Source organism: Coregonus clupeaformis, chromosome 31 (genome assembly GCF_020615455.1).
Source record: "Coregonus clupeaformis isolate EN_2021a chromosome 31, ASM2061545v1, whole genome shotgun sequence".
NCBI classification, from domain to species: Eukaryota; Metazoa; Chordata; class Actinopteri; order Salmoniformes; family Salmonidae; genus Coregonus; species Coregonus clupeaformis.
The window spans coordinates 16,223,113-16,248,211 of record NC_059222.1 but is presented as its reverse complement, the minus strand read 5'-3'; the positions used below and the strand labels follow the sequence as shown (position 1 = coordinate 16,248,211).

The 25,099-nt window shown below is 45.5% G+C and overlaps 2 protein-coding genes across 2 annotated transcripts in view; one reads left to right on the top strand and one right to left on the bottom strand.

Moving 5' to 3' along the window:
- lrpprc (leucine-rich pentatricopeptide repeat containing) overlaps nt 1-685 on the top strand; it is a 67,260-nt gene extending 66,575 nt beyond the window's left edge. The window contains exon 38 of the mRNA XM_041859023.2: nt 411-685. Within this exon, the coding sequence (XP_041714957.2) occupies nt 411-488 (78 nt within the window). The 3' untranslated portion in view covers nt 489-685. The remainder of the gene's footprint in view (nt 1-410) is intronic.
- A 1,656-nt stretch (nt 686-2,341) lies between these two features.
- abcg8 (ATP-binding cassette, sub-family G (WHITE), member 8) lies at nt 2,342-25,043 on the bottom strand. Its single transcript, XM_041859020.2, has 13 exons — nt 24,857-25,043; nt 21,306-21,410; nt 10,094-10,241; nt 9,291-9,529; nt 6,808-6,940; nt 6,292-6,561; nt 5,410-5,569; nt 5,174-5,266; nt 4,792-4,991; nt 4,612-4,688; nt 3,546-3,813; nt 3,196-3,323; nt 2,342-2,919 (listed from the first exon to the last, which is right to left on the bottom strand). The coding sequence occupies exons 1-13, from the start codon at nt 24,926-24,928 to the stop codon at nt 2,782-2,784; spliced, it is 2,031 nt and encodes a 676-aa protein (XP_041714954.1). The 5' UTR covers nt 24,929-25,043; the 3' UTR covers nt 2,342-2,781.
- Nucleotides 25,044-25,099: the final 56 nt, after the last annotated feature.

Genomic DNA, 25,099 nt, shown 5'->3' with positions numbered 1-25,099 from the left:
CCCACTTTTTTTTCAGCCTGAAAGCAGGACTTAATTAGGCGGACTAGAGGGAGGGGAGGAAAAGTGTAAATCCCTTATTTGTGTATTAATCAGGATTTGGAGATGAAACAAGAGCCCGTGATTGGATGGAGAAGTCTATTAGTTAGACCCAGGGGTGCGGTGGACTTGTTGAAGGGGGAGTGAGCCCTGGCTATGATTTGCGATACACACACACACACACACACACACACAAACAAATACACTAATACAGTCCACACCCACACTGTGTTAATTTGTAGATTGTACAGACTTTGGTTTTGGTTGTTCCCTATCATATACTGAATATCTGTTACTATGAACTGCGTCTGCTAAATTACCATATTATTAGATTACTATCGGTTAACTTTTATTTTTTGACCCCCGCTTTCCAGGAGACGTTTAAGTTTTATGCAGAAAAGCTGAAAGAGAAGTCCAAGGGATCGCAGCCGAGCGCCGCAGTAGAGGAATAAGACTTGCTACTCTTCTTCATTCTGTCCTTTTTTGTTTTGTTGTAGTTTTTTTTTTTTATAAGCTGTGGAAACAGATCTTGTGGAATACTTTCCAGTATTACTGTGTTATTGGATGTTAAACTCTGTCCACCCTGTTGATTTATGATGATAAAAATTGATGTACAGAAGTATTTATGCAATAAATGTTAGGAACTAGACTGTGACTCTTTTTTTTTTTTTTTATGGAGACACTTTACAAAGGGAGACTGTGTACATGTAGGTATCTATGTACAGTACCTTTTTGTTACAGCCTGAATTCAAAATATTATAAATTATTTTTTTTATCTCACCCATCTACACACAATACCCCATAATGACATTTTTTACATTTTAATCATTTAGCAGACGCTCTTATCCAGAGCGACTTAGTGAGTGCATACAATTTCCATACTGGCCCCCCGTGGGAAACGAACCCACAACCATGGCGTTGCAAGCGCCATGCTCTACAAACTGAAAACATGTTTTTAGGAATGTTTGCTAATATATAGAAAATTAAATATAGAAATATCTAATTTATATAAGTATTCACACCCCTTTGCTATGACACTCCAAATTGAGCTCAGGTGCATCCAATTTCCTTTGATCATCACTGATGTCACTACAACTTGATTAAAGTCCACATGTGGCCAATTAAGTAGTTTGGACATGATTTAGAAAGAAACACGTGTCTTTATAAGGTCCCACATTTTTGAAAGTGCATGTAAGAGCAGGAACTATAGGGCATAAAACAATTTCTAGAGTGTTGAAAGTTTCCACAGTGGTCTCCATCATTGAAAATAGATGGAACTACCCAGACTCTGCTTAGAGCTGGCCGTCCGAACAAACTGAGCAACCGGGCAAGAAGGACCTTGGTCAAAGAGGTGACCAAGAACCCAATGACCACTCTTGGGGATGTGCTGTAGAGACTGACAGAGTTCCTTGGCTGAGATGGGAGAACCTGCCAGAAGGGCAAGTCTCTACAGCACTTCACCAATCTGGGCTTTATGGGAGAGTGGCCAGACGGAAGCCACTCCTGAGAAAAAGACATGACAGCATGCCTGGAGTTTGCAAAAAGGCAAGTGAAAGACTGAGCATAAGGCAAAAGATTTTGGAGCATAAGGCAAAAGATTGTGGTCTGATGAGACATTTACTATTTGGCCTGAATGCAAAGCGCAATGTCTGGAGAACCAGGCACAGCTCAACACCCGTCAAATACCATCCCTACCGTATAGCATGGTGGTGGCAGCATCGTGCTATGGAGATGCTTTTCAGTGGCAGGGACTGGGAGACTGGTAAGGATAGAGCCAAATACAGGCACATCCTTGAGAACCTGCTTCAGAATGCAAACAACAGACTGGGGGGCGAAGATTTACGTTCCAACATGACAATAACCCCAAGCATACAGCCAAAGCAACGCTGGAATGGCTTCAGAATGTGAAAGTCATTAAGTGGCCCAGCCAAAGCCCAGACTTGAATCCCATTGAAAATCTGTGGAAAGACTTGATTGCAGTTTACTGCCACTCCCCATCTAATTTAACAGAGCTTGAGAAAATCTGCAAGGAGAATGGGAGAACATCCCCAAATCCAGATGTGCAAAGCTTACACACAGTTATGACTAGTCTAAGACACTGACCTCTGAACTTGCATTAAGAATATTCGTTTTTCTTAAGCCAAGTTTTAATATCCCTCAGATCTCTCAACTCTTGACCCCTAAATTGCATACATGTATGTAAGGAAGACAGGTTTATTCTATGGCAGTATTAGACTGGATATGATTACATGTATGGAATCGTAAGGGGCACAATGTGAACATACCTCAAGCGGATGTACTTCAGTTGATTTAATCCTTTAATCCAAAACATGGCCGCTGTACATTTATCAGGCTTTTGCACCACTGCAAAATGTACATAATCTCCCAATCTACAACGCCAACCCCTTTTCAGTGTGACTTTCCCAAACCTCTCACTAGCTTTTACTAGACCCTCTACTGGCACACATATTGTTAAGCTTAATAACCTTACATATACAAAAAAGATTAAGCGCTGTAAAAACAAAAATAAGAAAAGAGATTGAAAATGGAACAAGCAAAAGCTTGAGTGGCGCTCTAATCATTTGCCAAGATAAAATAAAATAAAACTCCCTAATTGAAACTCATTTACACAGAATGCAGTACTTTGCTGCCATCGAACGGCAGAGGGTGGTACTGCAACAAGAGCATTGGTTTGTTTTACAGTCCGTTTAGGATGAGACGAGACTGGTTTCTGTATCCATGCTTTCACCAGTCCTGGCTGGACTTCTGCTTGATGAATTTGAGTGACAGGTAGTAGAGCAGCATGAAGCCCACTATGACAGCGATGAGAACCAGGTAGCAGGAGTAGAGAGGGTACTGGTTCATATCCATCGCTTCCACCACCTGGACAGAAACAAAGGTAAAATATATCATCATTATACTATATGGTTGGTCCTCTGTAGCTCAGGTGGTAGAGCATGTTGTTGCAACTCCAGGATATTGGGTTCGATTCCCGGGACCACTCATACATAAGTGTATGTACACATGACTGTTATTCGCTTTGGATAAAAGCGTCTGCTAAATGGCAAATATTATATATTTACAGTACATGTGTGTCCCTACAGTCACGGTTGAAGTGTAGTCGTCTCACACTGGAGAGCTATGTATCTAATGACTCACATGTATGCCATCGATGTTGAGGGTGAAGTTGCCGATGGAGACGGGGTACTTGAGTCCCCTGAACTGGACCTGTAGCATGCCCTCAAAGCCCCAGCGCATGAAGGAGGCATGGGAGAACCAGGACGCCACTGAGGAGAGACACACAGGTCAGAGGTCACAGATGTTGCAGAGTAGACACGTTACACACAAGATGAAAGGTCCCATATTGTCAAGATCATGTAAACTCTCATATGTTTCTAAGGGATTGGGATTGCTAGTATTGCATGTCGCACCACTGAATCTTCAGCCATAAAAGGCCTAGAACGCGGAAAATGTACGAGGACCACAGCAGAGACTTGTGTCCTCCTCACCTAGCCACATGTTCTCCAGGCTGATGACGAAGCCTCCAGTGAGGTAGAACACAGTGAACATAGCATTGCCCATGAAGGCTGATGTCTGTAGGGTGGGCAGGGCTGCAGCCACAAACAGAGCCATGCTGCGGCTGCAGTACACCATGAGCCACACCAGCAGGAAGTTGAGCAGGAAGCGGTCCGGGGCCTGGTTCAGGCCAGCCAGCCAGTAGATGGGTAAGCCATAGACCAGCGTGAACACACAGTGCTCCGGAAGCTCCCCCAGGACCTGGGTGAGACATACGCACACAATTACGTTTCTGCATCACATTAACTGATATACTCACTAACACCTGCTTACACTGGACCACAGTTTACATAGCATGTAAATACTGTGGCTACATTGCTTTTGTCACTGTGAAAAATGTGTGTCCTCTTTGCAGGGTTTTTACACAACAGTATGAAATCCTCACTGAGGTCAGCTAAGCATGGAGCTATACTGACCCCTAGTGGTTAATGTGTAAACCAACATTTTGAGAACCACTAAATTCATCTTCTTTCTTTCTTTGGCATTTAGCAGACGCTTTTTTCCAAAGCGACCTACATTCATGAGTGCATACATCTTTTACATATTGGTGGTTGCGGGAATCTAACCCATTATCCTGGCGTTGCAAGCAACATGCTCTACCAACTGAGCTACAGGAGGACCAGGACAGCCACGGACCGATTATTGGTCGGGGGGCCAGAACATAAATCATTTGTAAACTACAAATTGACCACAAGAAGCCCAAACAGATATATTATTTGACAAAAACCGAATCATGACTCAAACCTTGATTATATTGGGATATGATCACATATGGCTCTCTATTTATACGTGGAAATACTTGGGAACAGATTTCCTAAATTAAAAACACTTTGAGCTGAGTTCCTGGTGATTTTACAACAATGAAAATTATCTATCTATATTTTTATTTTTATTTTATTATCTTTTGCTCAGAGAACTTGTGGGGCCTAATAATATTGGCCACAGGCTGCCTATTGGGGAACCCTGACAGTGTGAAGAGGTAGCAGTGTGAACTGTTACCTTGGCAAAGAAGTAGGATGTGACATTATACATGCCGTCCTCCAGTTCATGGTACAACATGGCTCTCTCTGTGTGACCTGCGGATGTCCAAAATTAAACAAGGAACAACACTCATTCGCTCATGATGGATCCATCACTCTCAACTGAGCACTCGGATTGGTCACTGTGGCTGCCACTCACATTTTGCTATGACGTCCAGCACCACAGCGAATGGGGTGAGAGCTCCGATCATGTAGAGCAGGGCTACAGTGTCCTGGATTGACAGACGCTCCTCCCCCGCCCCGAAGTACAGGAAGCCAATCAGCAGAGACATGAGCAGAGCCTCGAAGCCGTGCACCAGCAGAGTGACCAGGTCTCGGAAGTCATTGTGCACCTGCCGCCTGGGGAGGAGGAAGACAGGCACTTTCACCATTACTGCACTTTATCCTCTCAGATCACTGGGATGAATCCTAACTTAAGATGTATGCACTTAACTCGGCCATTTGCGTAAATCATGCATTCATGTGAATGGACGATTCTCCGAAAACTGAGACAGAATGTCCCAAGTGCATCATCATCCTACCTGATGAGGATGGTGAACTGGTGTAGTCGGCCTGGCAGGCGGTCCTTTTGTTTGGATATAGTGATCACTTCCTCCTGAGGTGCGGACTGAGTGCTGTATGGGGGACAGACAAACAGAATCACTTGGTTGTTACAATTATGTAAAGGCAAAAGAAGATGTTTGATGCAATGCATTAAAAAGAGCACATTGAAAAGGTCTCTGAGAAGGTCTCAGAAGGTTTCATAAGGGAGACTCACCTCGTGGTGGTCTCCAGGGTTGTGCTTGGCTCCTCTGGCTTCCACATGAAGTCGTCTGTCCCTCTCACCTTCTCCACAAACTGGGCTGACAGCACCCTGGCTCTCTCCAGACACTCAGCCTCTTTCTCTGGGCTGCGCCGGTCTATACTGATCAGATCCACTGAGGGGATAGACACACGCATGATCAGAGATACACACACACACACATTCAGATACACTCCACTGACTTCACAGTTTCCCCTTTCTAGATTAGAAGGGAGTAGTGGTGGCTATTCAGCATGATAAATGTCCATTGGGTGGGGGGGAGTAACATGGGGAGCAGGTAGCTGACTAGTGATGGCTATTCAGCAGCCTGATCTGGGGATAGAAGCTATTGGCCAGTCTGTTAATGTTTTCCATGATGCTCCTATACTGAGTGATGGAAGCAGAGAGAACAGGCCGTGGCTCGGGTGGCTGAGGTCCTTGATGATGTTCTTGGCCTTGATGATCTTCTTAGCCTTCCTGTGACACCTGGTGTTGTAGGTGTCCTGGAGGGCAGGCAGTGTGCACCCAATGGTGCGTTCGGCTGAGCATACCACCCTCTGTTGTGCCTTGCGGTCAGCGGTGGAGTTGCCATACCAGGCTGTGATGCATCCCGACAGTATGCTTTTGATGGTGCTCCTGTACAACATTGTGAGAGCCCTCAGGGACAGGCCGAATTTCTTCAGCCTCCTGAGGTTAAAGAGTCGCTGTCAAGCCTTCTTCACCATGGTGTCAGTGTGGTTTGACCATTTCAGCTCCTTGGAGATGTGTACGCTGAGGAACTTGACATATTTGACCATCTCCACGGCAGCCCCGTTGATACAGTATACCCAACATAGTATTTCCCTTCCCTTACCCTACCATAGAAGTCGGAGGGGTTGCAGTAGCGGGGGCAGGGGTATCCCAGGGCTGTGAAGTATGGCACCATGTCTTTAGCAGGCCCACAGTAGACGGCTGAGCCAGAGGAGAGCAGGACCACCAGGTCAAAGAGCTGGAAGATGTCTGAGCGTGGCTGGTGGACGGACAGCAGTACCAGGCGGTTCCCTCGGGCCAACCGGGACAGAGTGATCACCAGGTTATGGGCCGTGAAGCTGTCTAGCCCCGACGTGGGCTCGTCTAGGATCAGGATACCTGCACACAGAGAATGTGATAAGATTAGTGCATTTTACTATGCTCAATAGAGGGTTTCTGGGTACAATGACAATCTGAAGTAGTTAAAAGTACAGGTACAGTAACATTGCATAAAGGAAAATGTCCCTATGTTAATTACAGTACTGAGGGGAGCAAACGTCTCCATCTGGATTATATCAACGCATATCAAAATTAGTCATATTGCTGCATTCTTCATTACTTGCCCTCCCTCATTCTAGATCTCACCAGGGTTCCAGAGCAGCTGCACAGCGATGCTGACCCTCCTCCTCTCTCCTCCAGACACCCCTCTCACCAAGTCATTGCCCACCCGGGTGTGGGCACACTGCCGCAGACGCAGCTCCGCAATGACGTCATCCACCTATACAGGCAGAGCAGCCACAGTCACATCACAAACAGCTGAAGTGTTATGATCATAATTCCTACACTCTAGAATTTAAAAGGGTTCGTCGGCTGTCCCCACAGGAGAACCCTTTGAATAACCCTATTTTGGTTCCAGGTAGAACCCTTTTGGGTTCCTTGTAGAACCCTTTCCACAGTGGGTTCTACATGGAACCCAAAAGGGTTCTACCTGAAACCAAAAATGGTTCTACCTGAAACCAATACTGGTTCTACCTGAAACCAAAAATGGTTCTACCTGAAACCAAAAATGGTTCTACCTGAAACCAAAAATTGTTCTACCTGGAACCAAAAAAGGTTATGCTGTGGGAACAGCCAAATAACCATTTGAGTGTTTGGAGCTTGTTTATCTGATTTCACTTGAGTTCTACACTGAACAAAAATATAAACTCAACATGCAACAATTTCAAAGATTTTACTGAGTTACAGTTCATATAAGGAAATCAGTCAATTGAAATAAATTCATTAGGCCCTAATCTATGGATTTCACATGACTGGGAATACAGATATGTCGCAGATAACTTTTTTTTTAAAGTAGAGGCGTGGATCAGAAAACCAGTCAGTATCTGGTGTGACCACCATTTGTCTAATGCAGCACAACACATCTCCTTCACATAGAGTTGATCAGGCGTTTCATTGTGGCCTGTGGAATGTTGTCCCACTCCTCTTCAATGGCAGTGTGAAGTTGCTGGATATTGGCGGGAACTGGAAAGCGCTGTCGTACAAGTCAACCCAGAGCATCACTAACATGTTAAATTGTTGACATGTCTGGTGAGTATGCAGGCCATGGAAGAACTGGGGCATTTTCAGCTTCCAGGAATTGTGTACATTATCATGCTGAAACATGAGGTGATGGCGGCGGATGAATGGCAGGACAATGGACTCAGGATCTCGTCACGGTATCTCTGTGCATTCAAATTGCCATCGATAAAATGCGATTGTGTTCGTTGTCCGCAGCTTATGCCTGCCCATACCATAACCCCACCATGAGGCACTCTGTTCACAACGTTGACATCAGCAAACCACTCGCCCACATGACACCATACACTCTGTCTGCCATCTGCCCAGTACAGTTGAAACCAGGATTCATCCGTAAAGAGAACACTTCTCCAGCGTGCCAGTGGACATCGAAGGTGAGCATTTGCCCACTGAAGTCGGTTACAATGCCGAACTGCAGTCAGGTCAAGACCCTGGTGAGGACGACGAGAATGCAGATAAGCTTCCCTGAGACAGTTTCTGACAGTTTGTGTAGAAATTCTTCGGTTGTACAAACCCACAGTTTCATCAGCTGTCCGGGTGGCTGGTCTCAGACGATCCCGCAGGTGAAGAAGCTGGATGTGGAGGTCCTGGGCTGGCGTGGTTACACGTGGTCTGAGGTTGTGAGCCCGGTTGGACATACTGCCAAATTCTCTAAAACAATGTGGGACGCGGCTTATGGTAGAGAAATGAACATTAAATTATCTGGCAACAGCTCTGGTGGACATTCCTGCAATCAGCATGCCAACTGCACGCTCCCTCAAAACTTGAGACATCTGTGGCATTGTGTTATGTGATAAAACAGAACATTTTAGAGTGGCCTTTTATTGTACCCAGCACAAGGTGCACCTGTGTAATGATCATGCTGTTTAATCAGCTTCTTGATATGCCACAACTGTCAGGTGGATGGATTATCTTGGCAAAGGAGAAATACTCACTAACAGGGATGTAAATAAATTTGTGCACAACATTTCAGAGAAATAAGCTTTTTGTGCATATGGAAAATTACTGGGATCTTTTATTTCAGCTCATGAAACATGGGACCAACACGTTTCATGTTGCGTTTATATTTTTGTTCAGTATAGCATATTAAACGTGTCAAATAATGTAACGTAACATATATTATACTAAATGGAGTGGCACAGATTTTAGCTACATATAATACGTTTTGCTCTGAGACCAGGCTGTGAGAGTCATTTGTTTCTGGGTGCAGAGACTACTAACATACTCAGTAACATAAAATATTTACCACAGTTGAACATAAATATACAAATCATACCTGACATTCTGTAGGCCTACAGTACATTATATAGTGCAATGCCTCCTCTTACCATGCAATCTATGTTGCGTTAAATTTTGTTCAGTGTACATTGTTGGATAATGTTGATGGTACTCATTGTGTGCAGGCTTTTGTTCTGGCCCAGCACTTCAGAACATCAGGTCTGTTAGTCCTGGGCTGGAACAAAAGCCTGCACACCCTCTGAGTCCCTGGGATTGGGAAGAACACTGCTATAACTTCCCAGGTGACATGACCCTGGTTCTTTACCAATGCTTACCCTTTGGTCCCTCTGTTTCTGGCTGAAGTTTGTGGGTAGCCGTAGCTTAGCCACAAAGGCTAGCGTTTCCCTCACAGTAAGGTGAGGCAGCAGGCGGTCATCCTGGCGGACGTGGGCTATGTTCTTCCTCACCAGCTTGGGGTTGCTAGGTTGCCCGTTGATTAGCACCTGGCCAGACGTCATGGAGCCACCCTCACCACGACACGTTATGATGTCCAGCAAGGAGGTCTTTCCACAACCTGTGGACAGACAGGATATGAAAGAGGTTATAGGGCAGATCTTTGCATAGTCCTCATCAGACCATAACTTTTGGGGGAATATCCACACTAGCACACCCACATCTAGAAAAAAGCAATGTATTGGGAATGCATTCTAAGTGGTATGCTAGTTTGGATATTGGAACATACTGTAACTAGGTGAGACTGGGCACAAAGTAACACGGTGCACAATAGTTCACATTAGAAACCACTTAGAAAGCTGTTATTCAATGTGCTAATGCTTGGTTAGTGTATCTACATGCCTAGGAAGTTTTGCTTAAATCCATAAATATGTTTTTTTGCTTTTCAGGCCGAATTCTAAATATTCTTGCCGCCTCTCTTTTTTGATTATTGACCTGTGGAACATTCACAATATATCTAATAATATATATTTTGTATCAGTAAGAAGAGGTATTTTGATTGGTATAGTTGATGACAATAATTATTGTTGTATTTTCTCACAAGACTCAGATTTGTAGTGGGGGCAAATTGTACTATTTGTAACAATTAACCCCTTACCTAAAATGCTAGTAGCTGAGTATGTACCTGAGCTGCCGATGATGGCCAGCATCTGGCCACTGCGGACTCGCAGGTTGAGTTTGTTTATGGCTGTCTGCTTGTCTCCCTTCATCTCCCAGGGCATCTTAAACTCTGAGAGCTTCTCATACCACGGGATCTGAGCAGCCGTGTCCACCTGACACACACACAGGCACACACACACACACAGGCACACACACACACAGGCACACACACACACAGGCACACACACACACAGGCACACACACACACAGGCACACACACACACAGGCACACACACACACAGGCACACACACACAGGCACACACACACACACAGGCACACACACACACAGGCACACACACACACAGGCACACACACACACAGGCACACACACACACAGGCACACACACACACAGGCACACACACACACAGGCACACACACACACAGGCACACACACACACAGGCACACACACACACAGGCACACACACACACAGGCACACACACACACAGGCACACACACACACAGGCACACACACACACAGGCACACACACACACACAGGCACACACACACACAGGCACACACACACACAGGCACACACACACACAGGCACACACACACACAGGCACACACACACACAGGCACACACACACACAGGCACACACACACACAGGCACACACACACACAGGCACACACACACACAGGCACACACACACACAGGCACACACACACACAGGCACACACACACACAGGCACACACACACACAGGCACACACACACACAGGCACACACACACACAGGCACACACACACACAGGCACACACACACACAGGCACACACACACACAGGCACACACACACACAGGCACACACACACACACGCCACACACACACACAGGCACACACACACACAGGCACACACACACACAGGCACACACACACACACGGCACACACACACACACAGGCACACACACACACAAGGCACACACACACACAGGCACACACACACACAGGCACACACACACACAGGCACACACACACACAGGCACACACACACACAGGCACACACACACACAGGCACACACACACACAGGCACACACACACACATTAGGCTTTTGATACTGTGGTGAAGCTGTGGGACAGCTTGTAAGGGAGGACGTCACTAAATCATGAACTACTGTAAGTCGCTCTGGATAAGAGCGTCCGTTAAATTGCTCACAACTGTGCCTGGTTGCAAGTCTCTGCCTGGGACTCTGATATAAGGCAGAGCAGGGCCGGCATTAAGGGCGGGGCCTGGACCGCCCTACCGTACCTCCTTGGCTGTCCAAATAAAATATTGATAATTTATTTGACCAAGACGCACGCCGACAGAAAGACGCATCAATCTCAGATAAAGCATCCGAGCGAGTGAAACAGCGCCCCTCTGTCTCCGTACAGATAAAGCCACCCTGTATCTGATGCTGTCTGGACAGAAGGAGTATAGCATGTCGTACTTTTTCTGGCCAGACTGCATCAGAAATATGGGCTACATATAGTGAGACAAAGGGGCGCTGTTTCGCTCGCCAGTTTCAGCAAAGAGGAAGCGGCGAAGCGAGAGGGCTCACTCTCGCCAAAATCGGTACTGAGTAAACCCAATGCGTTTCTATGGGTATAATATGCAGACCTAAACTTGTCGCCTGCATTCCCGCCTTTGGGATAACGACTCGCATTGTTAGGGCGGAGACATGAGCATCTCGTCATTATATACTGATCTCTGGTTTCAGCCACTTGCGAATTAGAAAGGTAAATTGGTTGGTGCACAGGGCACTGTTCGGATGCTGGCTTCCCCTAAAGTAAATTGATGTTTTGCCAAAATTATATAATTACTCCTGTCAAAATAAAATAATTAAAATTCTTTACCAGAGAGCTTGATTTAGCCACATAGCTAGGATCATTAGCTTCTTTTTTTTTTAAATAGCTGTGCATAGGCCTATGCCTATTCGCGCGTGGCAATAGGCCTAGCTGATTATTGAGTTGCGGCTGTCAGTGAAAAGCATCTCATGTGTGAATATAATTCCAAATGTTGAGACAAGAAGAAGGGGTGGGATGTGTGGCGAAGATATGGTCGTCTCTCTCCAGATTGCATGTACTCAGCTCTCCAGAATGTGCTCTGCTGTCTCCCGCCAATTCTTGCACATTCATTGTTTCATTGTGTGTATTGTTTGCACTTTGATTGATTCGTTTTATCAATTCCTTATTACATATGTTACCAGTAGGCCTAGTAAATGTACCATTTATCCCCGTCATTTGGTTACATACATTTCTGTTAATGCATGTATTACAGTCATTTACTGTTCTCATTCTCGGAGTTCACAACCTGCAACCTACACGTTTTGGTTAACTTCATAACCATCATTTAGGAGTTTTGTAAATTGTTCCATTGTCTTTCATTTGGAGTGCACCATATGAGCATGTGTGTGGTTTATCTGTCCTGATAACGCATTGCACTCGGGGAGAAGTTGTCATTCGCTGCTGGGTAGGGCAGCCGGTGACGAAGAAAGGTAGTGAGGGGGTATTTGGGGAACCAGCTAAGATAGTGGGGTTGGTAGGAGTGCGAGACATCTCTCCTGCTTTTGAGAACAGACCACGCTTCGCGTTGTAGCATGTTCTTGGACATGCAAATGTAACAGGGTTGGTTATGTTTCCAATTGCTTCTAAAGAAATGTGTATTTAACGTTCAAGCATTCTCATTGGTTGGTTCAACTCTGATGACAATAAGGCGTGTTGTGATTGGCCCCGCTTGCAGCTAGATCGTGAACTTCAGGTCTTCCCAGTATGAAAATGTGATGCAAGGGGTAGGTCATGTTCTGAATACTGTTTTATATTTTACAATGTGTACAAGGTTGCTGTACGTTACTGATTCATACATGTGTGGGTATATGGTACCTGTTAGGGATTGAGGGGCTTTCTGGGATGTGCTTTGGCATATGATTGCTGTAGTTAAGTGTGTTAGCTAGCATACACCGACGTAATGGTCACATGAGCCCACTGCTAACACAGTTGCCTTCATGTTACAGATTTTGCCATCGACAGCCATCAATATCGTTAAGCTTTGCACAACTAACGTGCTGTTTCCCATTTAACAACATAAATAAATGATGCTCAACTGGGTCCACTGGCTGATGTGATTTATTAAGAGAAAACTCAAGAAGTACAGTGGTTGCTGATGCACGCCAGAGGCCTAGGTTTCGCTTTCTGCACAACTGGAATTCTCAGGGAGCTCCTGGTAGCATGAGTGAGTGGGGGAAATATTAATGTACAGTTTTTTACTTGTATGTGGTGATGCTATGATTATTTAGTGATGTAATTGTGCTGTTATACTGGTAACCTTCCGAAGCCAATTAACGTGAGGGCAACGCCATTTTCTACCACACGGTGGCGACAACAATTTATTAAGGCGTTTCTTGTTACTTTTCTGTGTTGATTCTTGGTCTTGTTAGACAACTACTACTAAACTTTTATTTTGAGCGCATTATGTTGAAGCTGATTTTATATAAGTGTTCATATTGATTGTGTTAAAAAAAATTATTTTGACTTAATATTTTTTATTTTTAACACAATCAATATGAACACTTCTATAAAATCAGCTTTACGGTGCGAGCATTGAGCCATCGGAAGTGTGTACACAGTCTCAGATCACCAGACTTCTTCCAGACCAGCACGAGCGAGGAGGCATACTCACTGCTGGATTTCCTGATTATCTCTCGCTCTTCCATCTCATCCAAGGCCTGCCTGAGCTTGTCATAATGGTTAGGGGAGAGCCTACGGTAAGGTAGCCTAAAAGGCTTAGTGTCACTGAGTCTGATGCGATGGACATATCCAGTAGCCTTCCCGCAATCTAGTTTGTGCCGGGAGAAGATAGACTCGTAGCGGGCTATAAGCTGAACTAGCCTGGCCTTACACTGTTGCGACAACTGAGTGGACTCAATGTCAATGTCACCTAGCCCTAACTCGTGCAACACCTCACTTGTCACTCTGTGCGGTTTGACGGTACTGTCAACGGTCAAGCTATCTCCACTACCATTGTCAAAGTCTGGATTGTCCTCCATTTTGTGTACCTGCTGCACCAGGGGGACCGGTTCGACAGTGGGCCTATCCATATAGTCGGTGTCAAAGTCCTCTAATGCCATGCAAGGAAAAACGTCCGCTATCTTGGCATTGCGTCTCACTGTTACTGGCTTTGGTGAGGGATTGATAACTTTGACAGGGACCCAGCCATCGCTCCACAATGTCGCTACTGTTCTCCCCACTAGGATGTTTTTTGGTCTTGAGCGTGCCCTCGTAGGCTCAATAACAACAGCACTGCCCGCGGATACATTTTGAGGCGTACACAGCCGGCCCCAGACTAAATGTTCCTGCATAGGCTCCAATGTGACCGCTCGCTTCAGCCTTACTGTGCCCACTCTTTCTGGCACTTCGGTCCCTTTCCATCTCTCTACATTAGCCAGCAGACGGAACAGTTTGTCATCTCCATTGTGTTCAGATGATGACATCTTCTCCCAGAAGTCACCAGTCGTCTTCAGCTCCCTGATGAGGTGTTTTATCACGTTGCTGCCTAGGATGAGCTCATCCCGTTGGCCATCCACTACTAGAACAGGGACAGAGACACTGCTGCCATACACAGACAGATTCAATTCACACACACCTACAGGCTTGGTCTTCAACCCCCCGCAGCCAACCAACACCACTTCAGTCAGACTGAGGGAGCCACTCTTGAGCACACCTGCTTTCTCAAGGCGTGGCACCACTGTTGAGCTCAATGTGCATGTCATAGAACCGCTGTCAATCATAGCGCTCACCTCTATAACATCCCCCAGTAACACCCTAGTATAGAAGAGGTCATCGTTGTGGAGCACTCTGTGTATTTTGCATAATGACTTTTTCGTTCGACTTGACTTCATCACAAACCCTTGAATATATTGACTCTAAATCTACACCACTATCTGATTGGGGCACCTCACAAGGCCCAGCACTTCCCCCCCATCCCGTGCGGGCCAGCTAGTTTTCCTGCCGCTGTGTCGTGTTGCTGTCTGATGGAGCGATGGGAGTTACAGATGAAGTGCGAGGGCATTCTTGACGTGTGTGCCCCGCTGCATAACAGAGGAAGCATACAGTGGGGAGAACAAGTATTTGATACACTGCCTATGTTGCAGGTTTTCCTACTTACAAAGCATGTAGAGGTCTGTAATTTTTATCATAGGTACACTTCAACTGTGAGAGATTGAACTAAAACAAAAATCCAGAAAATCACATTGTATGATTTTTAAGTAATTCATTTGCATTTTATTGCATGACATAAGTATTTGATCACCTACCAACCAGTAAGAATTCCAACTCTCACAGACCTGTTAATTTTTCTTTAAGAAGCCCTCCTGTTCTCCACTCATTACCTGTATTAACTGCACCTGTTTGAACTCGTTACCTGTATAAAAGACACCTGTCCACACACACAATCAAACAGACTCCAACCTCTCCACAATGGCCAAGACCAGAGAGCTGTGTAAGGACATCAGGGATAAAATTGTAGACCTGCACAAGGCTGGGATGGGCTACAGGACAATAGGCAAGCAGCTTGGTGAGAAGGCAACAACTGTTTGCGCAATTATTAGAAAATGGAAGAAGTTCAAGATGACGGTCAATCACCCTCGGTCTGGGGCTCCATGCAAGATCTCACCTCGTGGCATCAATGATCATGAGGAAGGTGAGGAATCAACCCAGAACTACACGGCAGGACCTGGTCAATGACCTGAAGAGAGCTGGGACCACAGTCTCAAAGAAAACCATTAGTAACACACTACGGCGTCATGGATTAAAATCCTGCAGTGCACGCAAGGTCCCCCTGCTCAAGCCAGCGCATGTCCAGGCCCGTCTGAAGTTTGCCAATGACCATCTGGATGATCCAGAGGAGGAATGGGAGAAGGTCATGTGGTCTGATGAGACAAAAATAGAGCTTTTTGGTCTAAACTCCACTCGCCGTGTTTGGAGGAAGAAGAAGGATGAGTACAACCCCAAGAACACCATCCCAACCGTGAAGCATGGAGATGGAAACATCATTCTTTGGGGATGCTTTTCTGCAAAGGGGACAGGACGACTGCACCGTATTGAGGGGAGGATGGATGGGGCCATGTATCACGAGATCTTGGCCAACAACCTCCTTCCCTCAGTAAGAGCATTGAAGATGGGTCGTGGCTGGGTCTTCCAGCATGACAACGACCCGAAACACACAGCCAGGGCAACTAAGGAGTGGCTCCGTAAGAAGCAACTCAAGGTCCTGGAGTGGCCTAGCCAGTCTCTAGACCTGAACCCAATAGAAAATCTTTGTAGGGAGCTAAAAGTCTGTATTGCCCAGTGACAGCCCCGAAACCTGAAGGATCTGGAGAAGGTCTGTATGGAGGAGTGGGCCAAAATCCCTGCTGCAGTGTGTGCAAACCTGGTCAAGACCTACAGGAAACGTATGATCTCTGTAATTGCAAACAAAGGTTTCTGTACCAAATATTAAGTTCTGCTTTTCTGATGTATCAAATACTTATGTCATGCAATAAAATGCAAATTAATTACTTAAAAATCATACAATATGATTTTCTGGATTTTCACAGTTTAAGTGTACCTATGATAAAAATTACAGACCTCTACATGCTTTGTAAGTAGGAAAACCTGCAAAATCGGCAGTGTATCAAATACTTGTTCTCCCCACTGTAGGTGGTTAGAATAACAATGATCCATTGTGCTGTGATTCGCATCCCCACACACTTTGCATTGCAAAGACGGGTTCTCCCTTCTCCTGGGCCTCCTCTGGAAACGGTTATCATAGCCACCTACAGGTTGCTGTGGCCTCTGCTCCAAGACCAGTTCAAGCATGCCAATCACACGATCCAATGCCTCGGATGAGCCATTTGTGGGCTGCTGCAAGGGGTCCGGGCAGTTTGCAACAGCCGACACTGGCCTACTTACTTCCTGCGTCAGTGTGGTGACCAGTGGGGCCAGCCGCAAGGGACGTGGAGCCTTGCACTTCCTCTGGTACTCCTCCAGCCTGCCATGGACCTCCGCAGCCGTCCACTCATGCAATGGTTTGCACATGAATATCAATGACAGCTCTGGGTTCGGACAGTGCTTGATGAACATGACAGTCAGAACACTTGATGGATTGTCTAGCTCCTTGTTCTACCTCTTCAAACAGTCCTCTGCCACCTCTATGGCCCTGTTCAGTCTGATCCAGTAATCAAATGGAGTCTCCCCTTCCATTGGCAACGTAGAATAAACATCAGCTAGGGGCATGTCGGAGTTGATTGTGTCGCTAAAGTGATGCTTCAGAATGTCAAAAACTGGTCTAGGGCCCTGGCTTAAGTCAACGGAGTTACTGCGTAGGCTTACTCTTACCACGTCACGTGCCCGCCCTGACAGCTTACCCAAAACTTCATCTGACCTCTCCTGCCCACCATAGCCCTTCTTCTGCATGTACACTAACATGGTCTCCTCCCACTCATGCACTGTGCATTCCTCTGAACCATCCCCCCTGAAACAGACTGGTTCCCTGACATCATTTTTCACCACTACATTTAGACTAGAGCTGGCCCCAGCCTTGGAACCACCAACATTATCAACCTTCTGTCACACCCCATCTCACATAGCCTTTGATTCCAAACAAGAGGCAATATTTTCACCTATGGAGTAACCTATCTGCTTAACAATGCCCACCAGGAAATCCATAGACACATCCTCCATCCTAGGACTAGGTGAAACTGGCTCGAATGCACCGAGTTGAGGTAGCTCTAAATCATGTGGAAAGCGCACACTTGCCTGTGCAGTTGGCCTGGCCAGAGGTGTGGAAGTAACTGGAGAAATAGTTGCCCCCCCTACCCACTGGCGGTGAAGGGTTAAACATGAAAACTCCCCTACCTCTCCAAAAACGTTCATTTTTTTTTTTTTTACACAATCAATATGAACACTTCTATAAAATCAGCTTCAACATAATGCGCTCAAAATAAAAGTTCAGTAGTAGTTGTCTAACAAGACCAAGAATCAACACAGAAAAGTAACAAGAAACGCCTTAATAAATTGTTGTCGCCACCGTGTGGTAGAAAATGGCGTTGCCCTCACGTTAATTGGCTTCGGAAGGTTACTAGCATAACAGCACAATTACATCACTAAATAATCATAGCATCACCACATACAAGTAAAAAACTGTACATTAATATTTCCCCCACTCACTCATGCACCAGGAACTCCCTGAGAATTCCACTTGTGCAGAAAGCAAAACCTAGGCCTCTGGCGTGCATCAGCAACCACAGTACTTCTTGAAGCCGGGTCTCGGATCCCTCCACGTGACGTCCGGCGAAGACAAGAAGACGAGTCACGACACCAGTGTAACAGATGTATATCGTACTCTCCTTGCGTTGTTTTCTCTTAATAAATCACATCAGCCAGTGGTCCCAGTTAAGCATCATTTATTTATGTTGTTAAATGGGAAACAGCACGTTAGCTGTGCAGAGCTTAACGATATTGATGGCTGTCGATGGCAAAATCTGTAACATGAAGGCAACTGTGTTAGCAGATGGCTCATGTGACCATTACGTCGGTGGATGCTAGCTAACACACTTATCTACAGCAATCATATGCCAAAGCACATCCCAGAAAGCCCCTCAATCCCTAACAGGTACCATATACCCACACATGTATGAATCAGTAACGTACAGCAACCTTGTACACATTGTAAAATATAAAACAGTATTCAGAACATGACCTACCCCTTGCATCACATTTTCATACTGGGAAGACCTGACGTTCACGATCTCCCCCTAGCTGCAAGCGGGGCCAATCACAACACGCCTTATTGTCATCAGAGTTGAACCAACCAATAAGAATGCTTGAACATTAAATACACATTTCTAAGTGTTTTTAAGTGTTACATTTAAATGTTCAATGTTATGTCTATGTTCTCTTTCGTTGGCCTAGTCTTTTTAAATGTTTTTAGAATGTATAGTTTTTAGAATACAGGGTGGGTTATGAGGGTCGAACAGAAGGCGATTGCAGACCATGTAGCTGAAAGTGGGGGGTTCTATATTATCACATGTGGGTCTCTGGACTGTATGACTATGTCGTGGTCAAAAGTTTTGAGAATGACAAAAGTATTGGTCTTCACAAAGTTCACTGCTTCAGTGTTATGAGATATTTTTGTCAGATGTTACTATGGTATACTGAAGTATAATTACAAGCATACCATAAGTGTCAAAGGCTTTTATTGACAATTACATTAAGTTTATGCAAAGAGTCAATATTGGCAGTGTTGACCCTTCTTTTTCAAGACCTCTGCAATCCGCCCTGGCATGCTGTCAATTAACCTCTGGGCCACATCCTGACTGATGGCAGCCCATTTTTGCATAATCAATGCTTGGAGTTTGTCATAATTTGGGGGGTTTTGTTTGTCCACCCGCCTCTTGAGGATCGACCACAAGTTCTCAATGGGATTAATGTCTGGGGAGTTTCCTGGCCATGGACCCAACATTTCAATGTTTTGTTCCCCAAGCCACTTAGTTATCACTTTTGCCTTATGGCAAGGTGCTCCATCATGCTGGAAAAGGCATTGGTCGTCACCAAACTGTTCTTGGATGGTTGGGAGAAGTTGCTCTCGAAGGATGTGTTGGTGCCATTCTTTATTCATGCCTGGGTTCTTAGGCAAAATTGTGAGTGAGCCCACTCTCATGGCTGAGAAGCAACCCCACACATGAATGGTCTCAGGATGCTTTACTGTTGGCATGACACAGGACTGATGGTAGCGTGTTTTCCGGATGCCCCAAACAATCGGAAAGGGGATTCATCCGAGAAAATGACTTTACCCCAGTCCTCAGCAGTCCAATCCCTGTACCTTTTGCAGAATATCAGTCTGTCCCTGATGTTTTTCCTGGAGGTAAGTGGCTTCTTTGCTGCCCTTCTTGACACCAGGCCATCCTCCAAAAGTCTTCACCTCACTGTGCGTGCAGATGCACTCACACCTGCCTGCTGCCATTCCTGAGCAAGCTCTGCACTGGTGGTGCCCCGATCCTGCAGCTGAATCAACTTTAGGAGACGGTCCTGGCGCTTGCTGGACTTTCTTGGGCGCCCTGACGCCTTCTTCACAACAATTGAACCTCCTTGAAGTTCTTGATGATCCGATAAATGATTGATTTAGGTGCAATCTTACTAGCAGCAATATCCTTGCCTGTGAATCCCTTTTTGTGTAAAGCAATGATGACGGCACGTGTTTCCTTGCAGGAAACCATGGTTAACAGAGGAAGAACAATGATTTCAAGCACCACCCTCCTTTTAAAGCTTCCAGTCTGTTATTCTAACTCAATCAGCATGACAGAGTGATCTCCAGCCTTGTCCTCATCAACACTCATCTGTGTTAACGAGAGAATCACTGACATGATGGCAGCTGGTCCTTTTGTGGCAGGGCTGAAATGCAGTGGAAACGTTTTTTGGGGATTACGTTCATTTTCATGGCAAAGCGGGACTTTGCAATTAATTGCAATTCATCTGATCACTCTTCATGACATTCTGGAGTATATGCAAATTGCCATCATCAAAACTGAGGCAGCAGACTTTGTGAAAATTAGTATTTGTGTCATTCTCAAAACTTTTGACCACGACTGTAGGCTATTACGCTCCTGTGTGCTGTGAATTTGCGTGTTTGTACAATTGCGTTTCATTAGGCTCTGCCCGGTTTGCAGTGAAGTAGTAGTAGAACCTTGGATGTTCAGTTCTCCTTAACCGTATATCTCACTAGTGTGTGTATTGTCAATTTGTAGCACGTTATCGCACTTAATAGCCTGTGTGCCTTACACCTTATTCGGGTCATTGCAGCAATCCTGATTGGGTTACAGAGACTGCAGGAATTTAGCAGGTAGCCTAGCATTTCATGAAAAATATGAAATTGTGTATTTAATAAAGATAATTGTTTGCTATATCTGTGTTGAGTTTTGTTGTGTCTTATCCTCTGACGACGTACCATACCGGTCAAACAAAGGGGGTGGCAGCTTCACAGCTACTCTACTCAATCCAGTACTTGCCCCACCTCTCAGGTGGTCTAGCGAGCTTTATTACAATACTGACAGAATGTAAAAGGCAGGCAAAAATGAGACTGATACAGTCAGTGATAAGGAGCATAGGAAAATTGGGAAGAGTCGAGAGAAAGAATAGAGTGGGAGAAAGGTGTTGTTACCTCATAGTGCAGGTTGCTGACCTCTATCTCATTGCGACCTCCACTGTAGGTGAAGTACAGGCTACTGTCCTCTTCAGAAGAGGAGAACAGCTCAGTGTCTCCTCTCTAAGGAAGGAGTAGAGGTTACTATAGGTTACTGAGTGAGGAAGTGGTCAAGAAGTTACTCAGTTTTGTATTGTGTACACATACCATTCACTTATTCGAGGACCATTCACATATTGTAACTATACTTTCACTGGCATCCATTTACCTGATTACTATGGTAATAAACCCTTGTATTTCTCTTAGTATATTCTGCCAGACATTTGTCTCAGCAAATCTAAGAACACTGGTGTATCTTTAGGGGCTTCATTTTTTGGCCATCAATGCATCGTACGATGGATTTTATTACCACTTTATCGGACAGTTCTGATGACTCCTGTATAAAAGTGATTAGGTATGATTCCAGATAAACGGATCCTAAACTGAGCGGTGTGTGATGAAAGGTTATACAGCTGGTAAACAGTGTAGGAGACCTCCAGCCTGTCCAGGGTCCACTCAAACAGAGCTACATGTCACCATGATGTAATTTAAAAAAGCCTAGAGATAGATAGGCAGATGCTTGCCACCTCTCTAGAGTAGCATGAATATTCAAATAAAATGTTATTTGTCACATGCGCCGAATACAACAATGCCATTTTAAGAAAGAGTTAAGAAAAGATTGACTAAATAAACTAAAGTAAAAAAAGTAGCACAATAAAATAACAATAATGAGGCTATATACAGGGGGTTACCGGTACCGAGTCAATGTGCGGGGGTACAGGTTAGTCGAGGTAATTGAGGTAATATGTACATCTAGGTAGGGGTAAAGTGATAATAAACAGCGAGTAGCAGCAGTGTGTGGGGCTCAATGCAAATAGTCCGGGTAGCCATTTGATTAATTGTTCAGCTGTCTTATGGCTTGGGGGTAGAAGCTGTTAAGGAGCCTTTTGGACCTAGACTTGGCGCTGCGGTACCGCTTGCCGTGCGGTAGCAGAGAGAATAGTCTATGACTTGGGTGGCTGGAGTCTTTGACAATTTTTGGGGCCTTCCTCTGACACTGCCTAGTATAGAGGTCCTGGATGGCAGAAAGCATGGCCCCAGTGATGTACTGGGCCGTACGCACTACCCTCTGTAGCGCTTTGCGGTCGGAGGCCGAGCAATTGCCATACCAGGCAGTGATGCAACCAGTCAGGATGCTCTCGATGGTGCAGCTGTAGAACCTTTTGAGGATCTGAGGACCCATGCCAAATCTTTTCAGTCTCCTAAGGGGGAATAGGTTTTGTCGTGCCCTCTTCACGACTGTCTTGGTGTGCTTGGACCATGATAGTTTGTTAGGGATGTGGACACCAAGGAACTTGAAGCTCTCAACCTGCTCCACTACTAAGTCTAGGTCCAAGAGGCTTCTAAACAGCTTCTTCCCCCAAGCCATAAGACTCCTGATCATCTAATCAAATGGCTACCCAGACTATTTGCATTGCCCCCCACCCCCCATTTACGCTGCTGCTACTCTCTGTTTATTATCTACGCATAGTCACTTTAATAACTCTACCTACATGTACATATTACCTCGACTAACCGGTGCCCCCGCACATTGACTCGGTACCGGTACCCCCTGTATATAGCCTCGCTATTGTTATTTTTACTGCTGCTCTTTAATTTTTGTTACTTTTATTTTGTATTATTTTATATTGTATTTTTGTGTGTTTTTTTGTTGTATTCTTTCTTAAAACTGCATTGTTGGTTAAGGGCTTGTAAGTAAGCATTTCAATGTAAGGTCTACACCTGTTGTATTCGGCGCATGTGACAAATAACATTTGATTTGATTTTGATTTGTTGTGTCGTCAGCAAACTTAATGATGGTGTTGGAGTCGTGCTTGGCCACGCAGTCGTGTGTGAACAGGGAGTACAGGAGAGGACTAAGCACGCACCCCTGAAGGGCCCCCGTGTTGAGGATCAGTGTGGCAGATGTGTTGTTGCCTACCCTTACCACCTGAGGGTGGTCCGTCAGGAAGTCCAGGATCCAGTTGCAGAGGGAGGTGTTTAGTCCCAGGGTCCTTAGCTTAGTGATGAGCTTTGTGGGCACTATGGTGTTGAACGCTGAGCTGTATACAATGAACAGCATTCTCACGTAGGTGTTCCTTTTGTCCAGGTGGGAAAGGGCAGTGTGGAGTGCAATAGAGATTGAGTAATCTGTGGATCTGTTGGGGCGGTATGCGAATTGGAGTGGGTTTAGGGTTTCCAGGATGATGGTGTTGATGTGAGCCATGACCAGCCTTTCAAAGCACTTCATGGCTACAGACATGAGTGCTATGGGGCGGTAGTCATTTAGGCAGGTTACCTTGGCATACTTGGGCACAGGGACTATGGTGGTCTGCTTGAAACATGTAGGTATTACAGACTTGGTCAGGGAGAGGTTGAAAATGTCAGTAAAGACATTTGCCAGTTGGTCCGCGCATGCTCTGAGTACACATCCTGGTAATCCGTCTGGCCCTGCAGCCTTGTGAATGTTGTCCTGTTTAAAGGTCTTACTCACATCGGCTACGGAGAGTGTGATCACACAGGCGTCAGGAATAGCTGTTGCTCTCATGCATGCTTCAGTGTTGCTTGCCTCAAAGCAAGCATAAAAGGCATTTAGCCTGTCTGGTAGGCTCGCGTCACTGGGCAGCTCGCAGCTGCGTTTCACTTTGTAGTCCATAATAGTTTGCAAGCCTTGCCACATCTAACGAGCGTCAGAGCCGGTGTAGTAGGATTCAATCTTAGTCTTGTATTGACGCTTTGCATGTTTGGTGGTTCGTCTGAGGGCATAGCGGGATTTCTTATAAGCGTCCGGATTAGTGTCCCGATCCTTGAAATCGGCAGCTCTAGCCTTTAGCTCGGTGCGGATGTTGCCTGTACTCCATGGCTTCTGATTGGGAAATGTACGTACGGTCACTGTGGGGACAACATCATCGATGCACTTATTGATGAAGCCTGTGACTGAGGTGGTATACTCCTCAATGCCATCGGATGAATCCCGGAACATATTCCAGTCTCTGCTAGTAAAACAGTCCTGCAGTTTAGCATCTGTATTGAGCAAGTCACTGGTTCTTCCGGCTTAATTTTTTTGCTTGTAAGCAGGAATCAGGGGATAGAATTATGGTTAGATTTGCAAAATGGAGTGCGAGGGAGAGCTTTGTACGCGTCTCTGTGTGTGGAGTAAAGGTGGTCTAGAGTTTTTTTGCTCAGGTTGCACATGACATGCTGGTAGAAATTAGGTAAAACGAATGTAAGTTTTCCTGCATTAAAGTCAACGGCCACTAGAACGCCGCTTCTGGATGAGGATTTTCTTGTTTGCTTATGGCCTTATACAGCTCATTGAGTCAATGACAGAAATGATAGAAACTAAACCTAAACATATAGCAAAAAAACAAGTGAATGAACCTAAGAACTAATCTTTTCCCAGTCTGTTTCTCGGTCCCTGTGTGTCCTGTCCCATGTCACTGTACCCGTGTCGAAGGTCAGAGATGGTCTGTAGATGGTCATTGACTCACCATCTGTGGGGGGCCACCGGTAATGATCCCCGTCTCTGGATCTGGCCTGTTGTCCGTCTCTCCAGTATCCATTGCTTGTGGAGTTGTAGGCGGTGGTGGAAGTTCTGAAAAAGGGGTCAGTGCCCCATGTGCCTGGTTGGTTCTGAGTCAGTATGTCTCCCTGGTCTTCCCTCTCCTCTCCCAGGCTGACGAAGACTGACTGCACAGCACAGGGGAGACCTGTGACTTATTGTTACCTTTCTC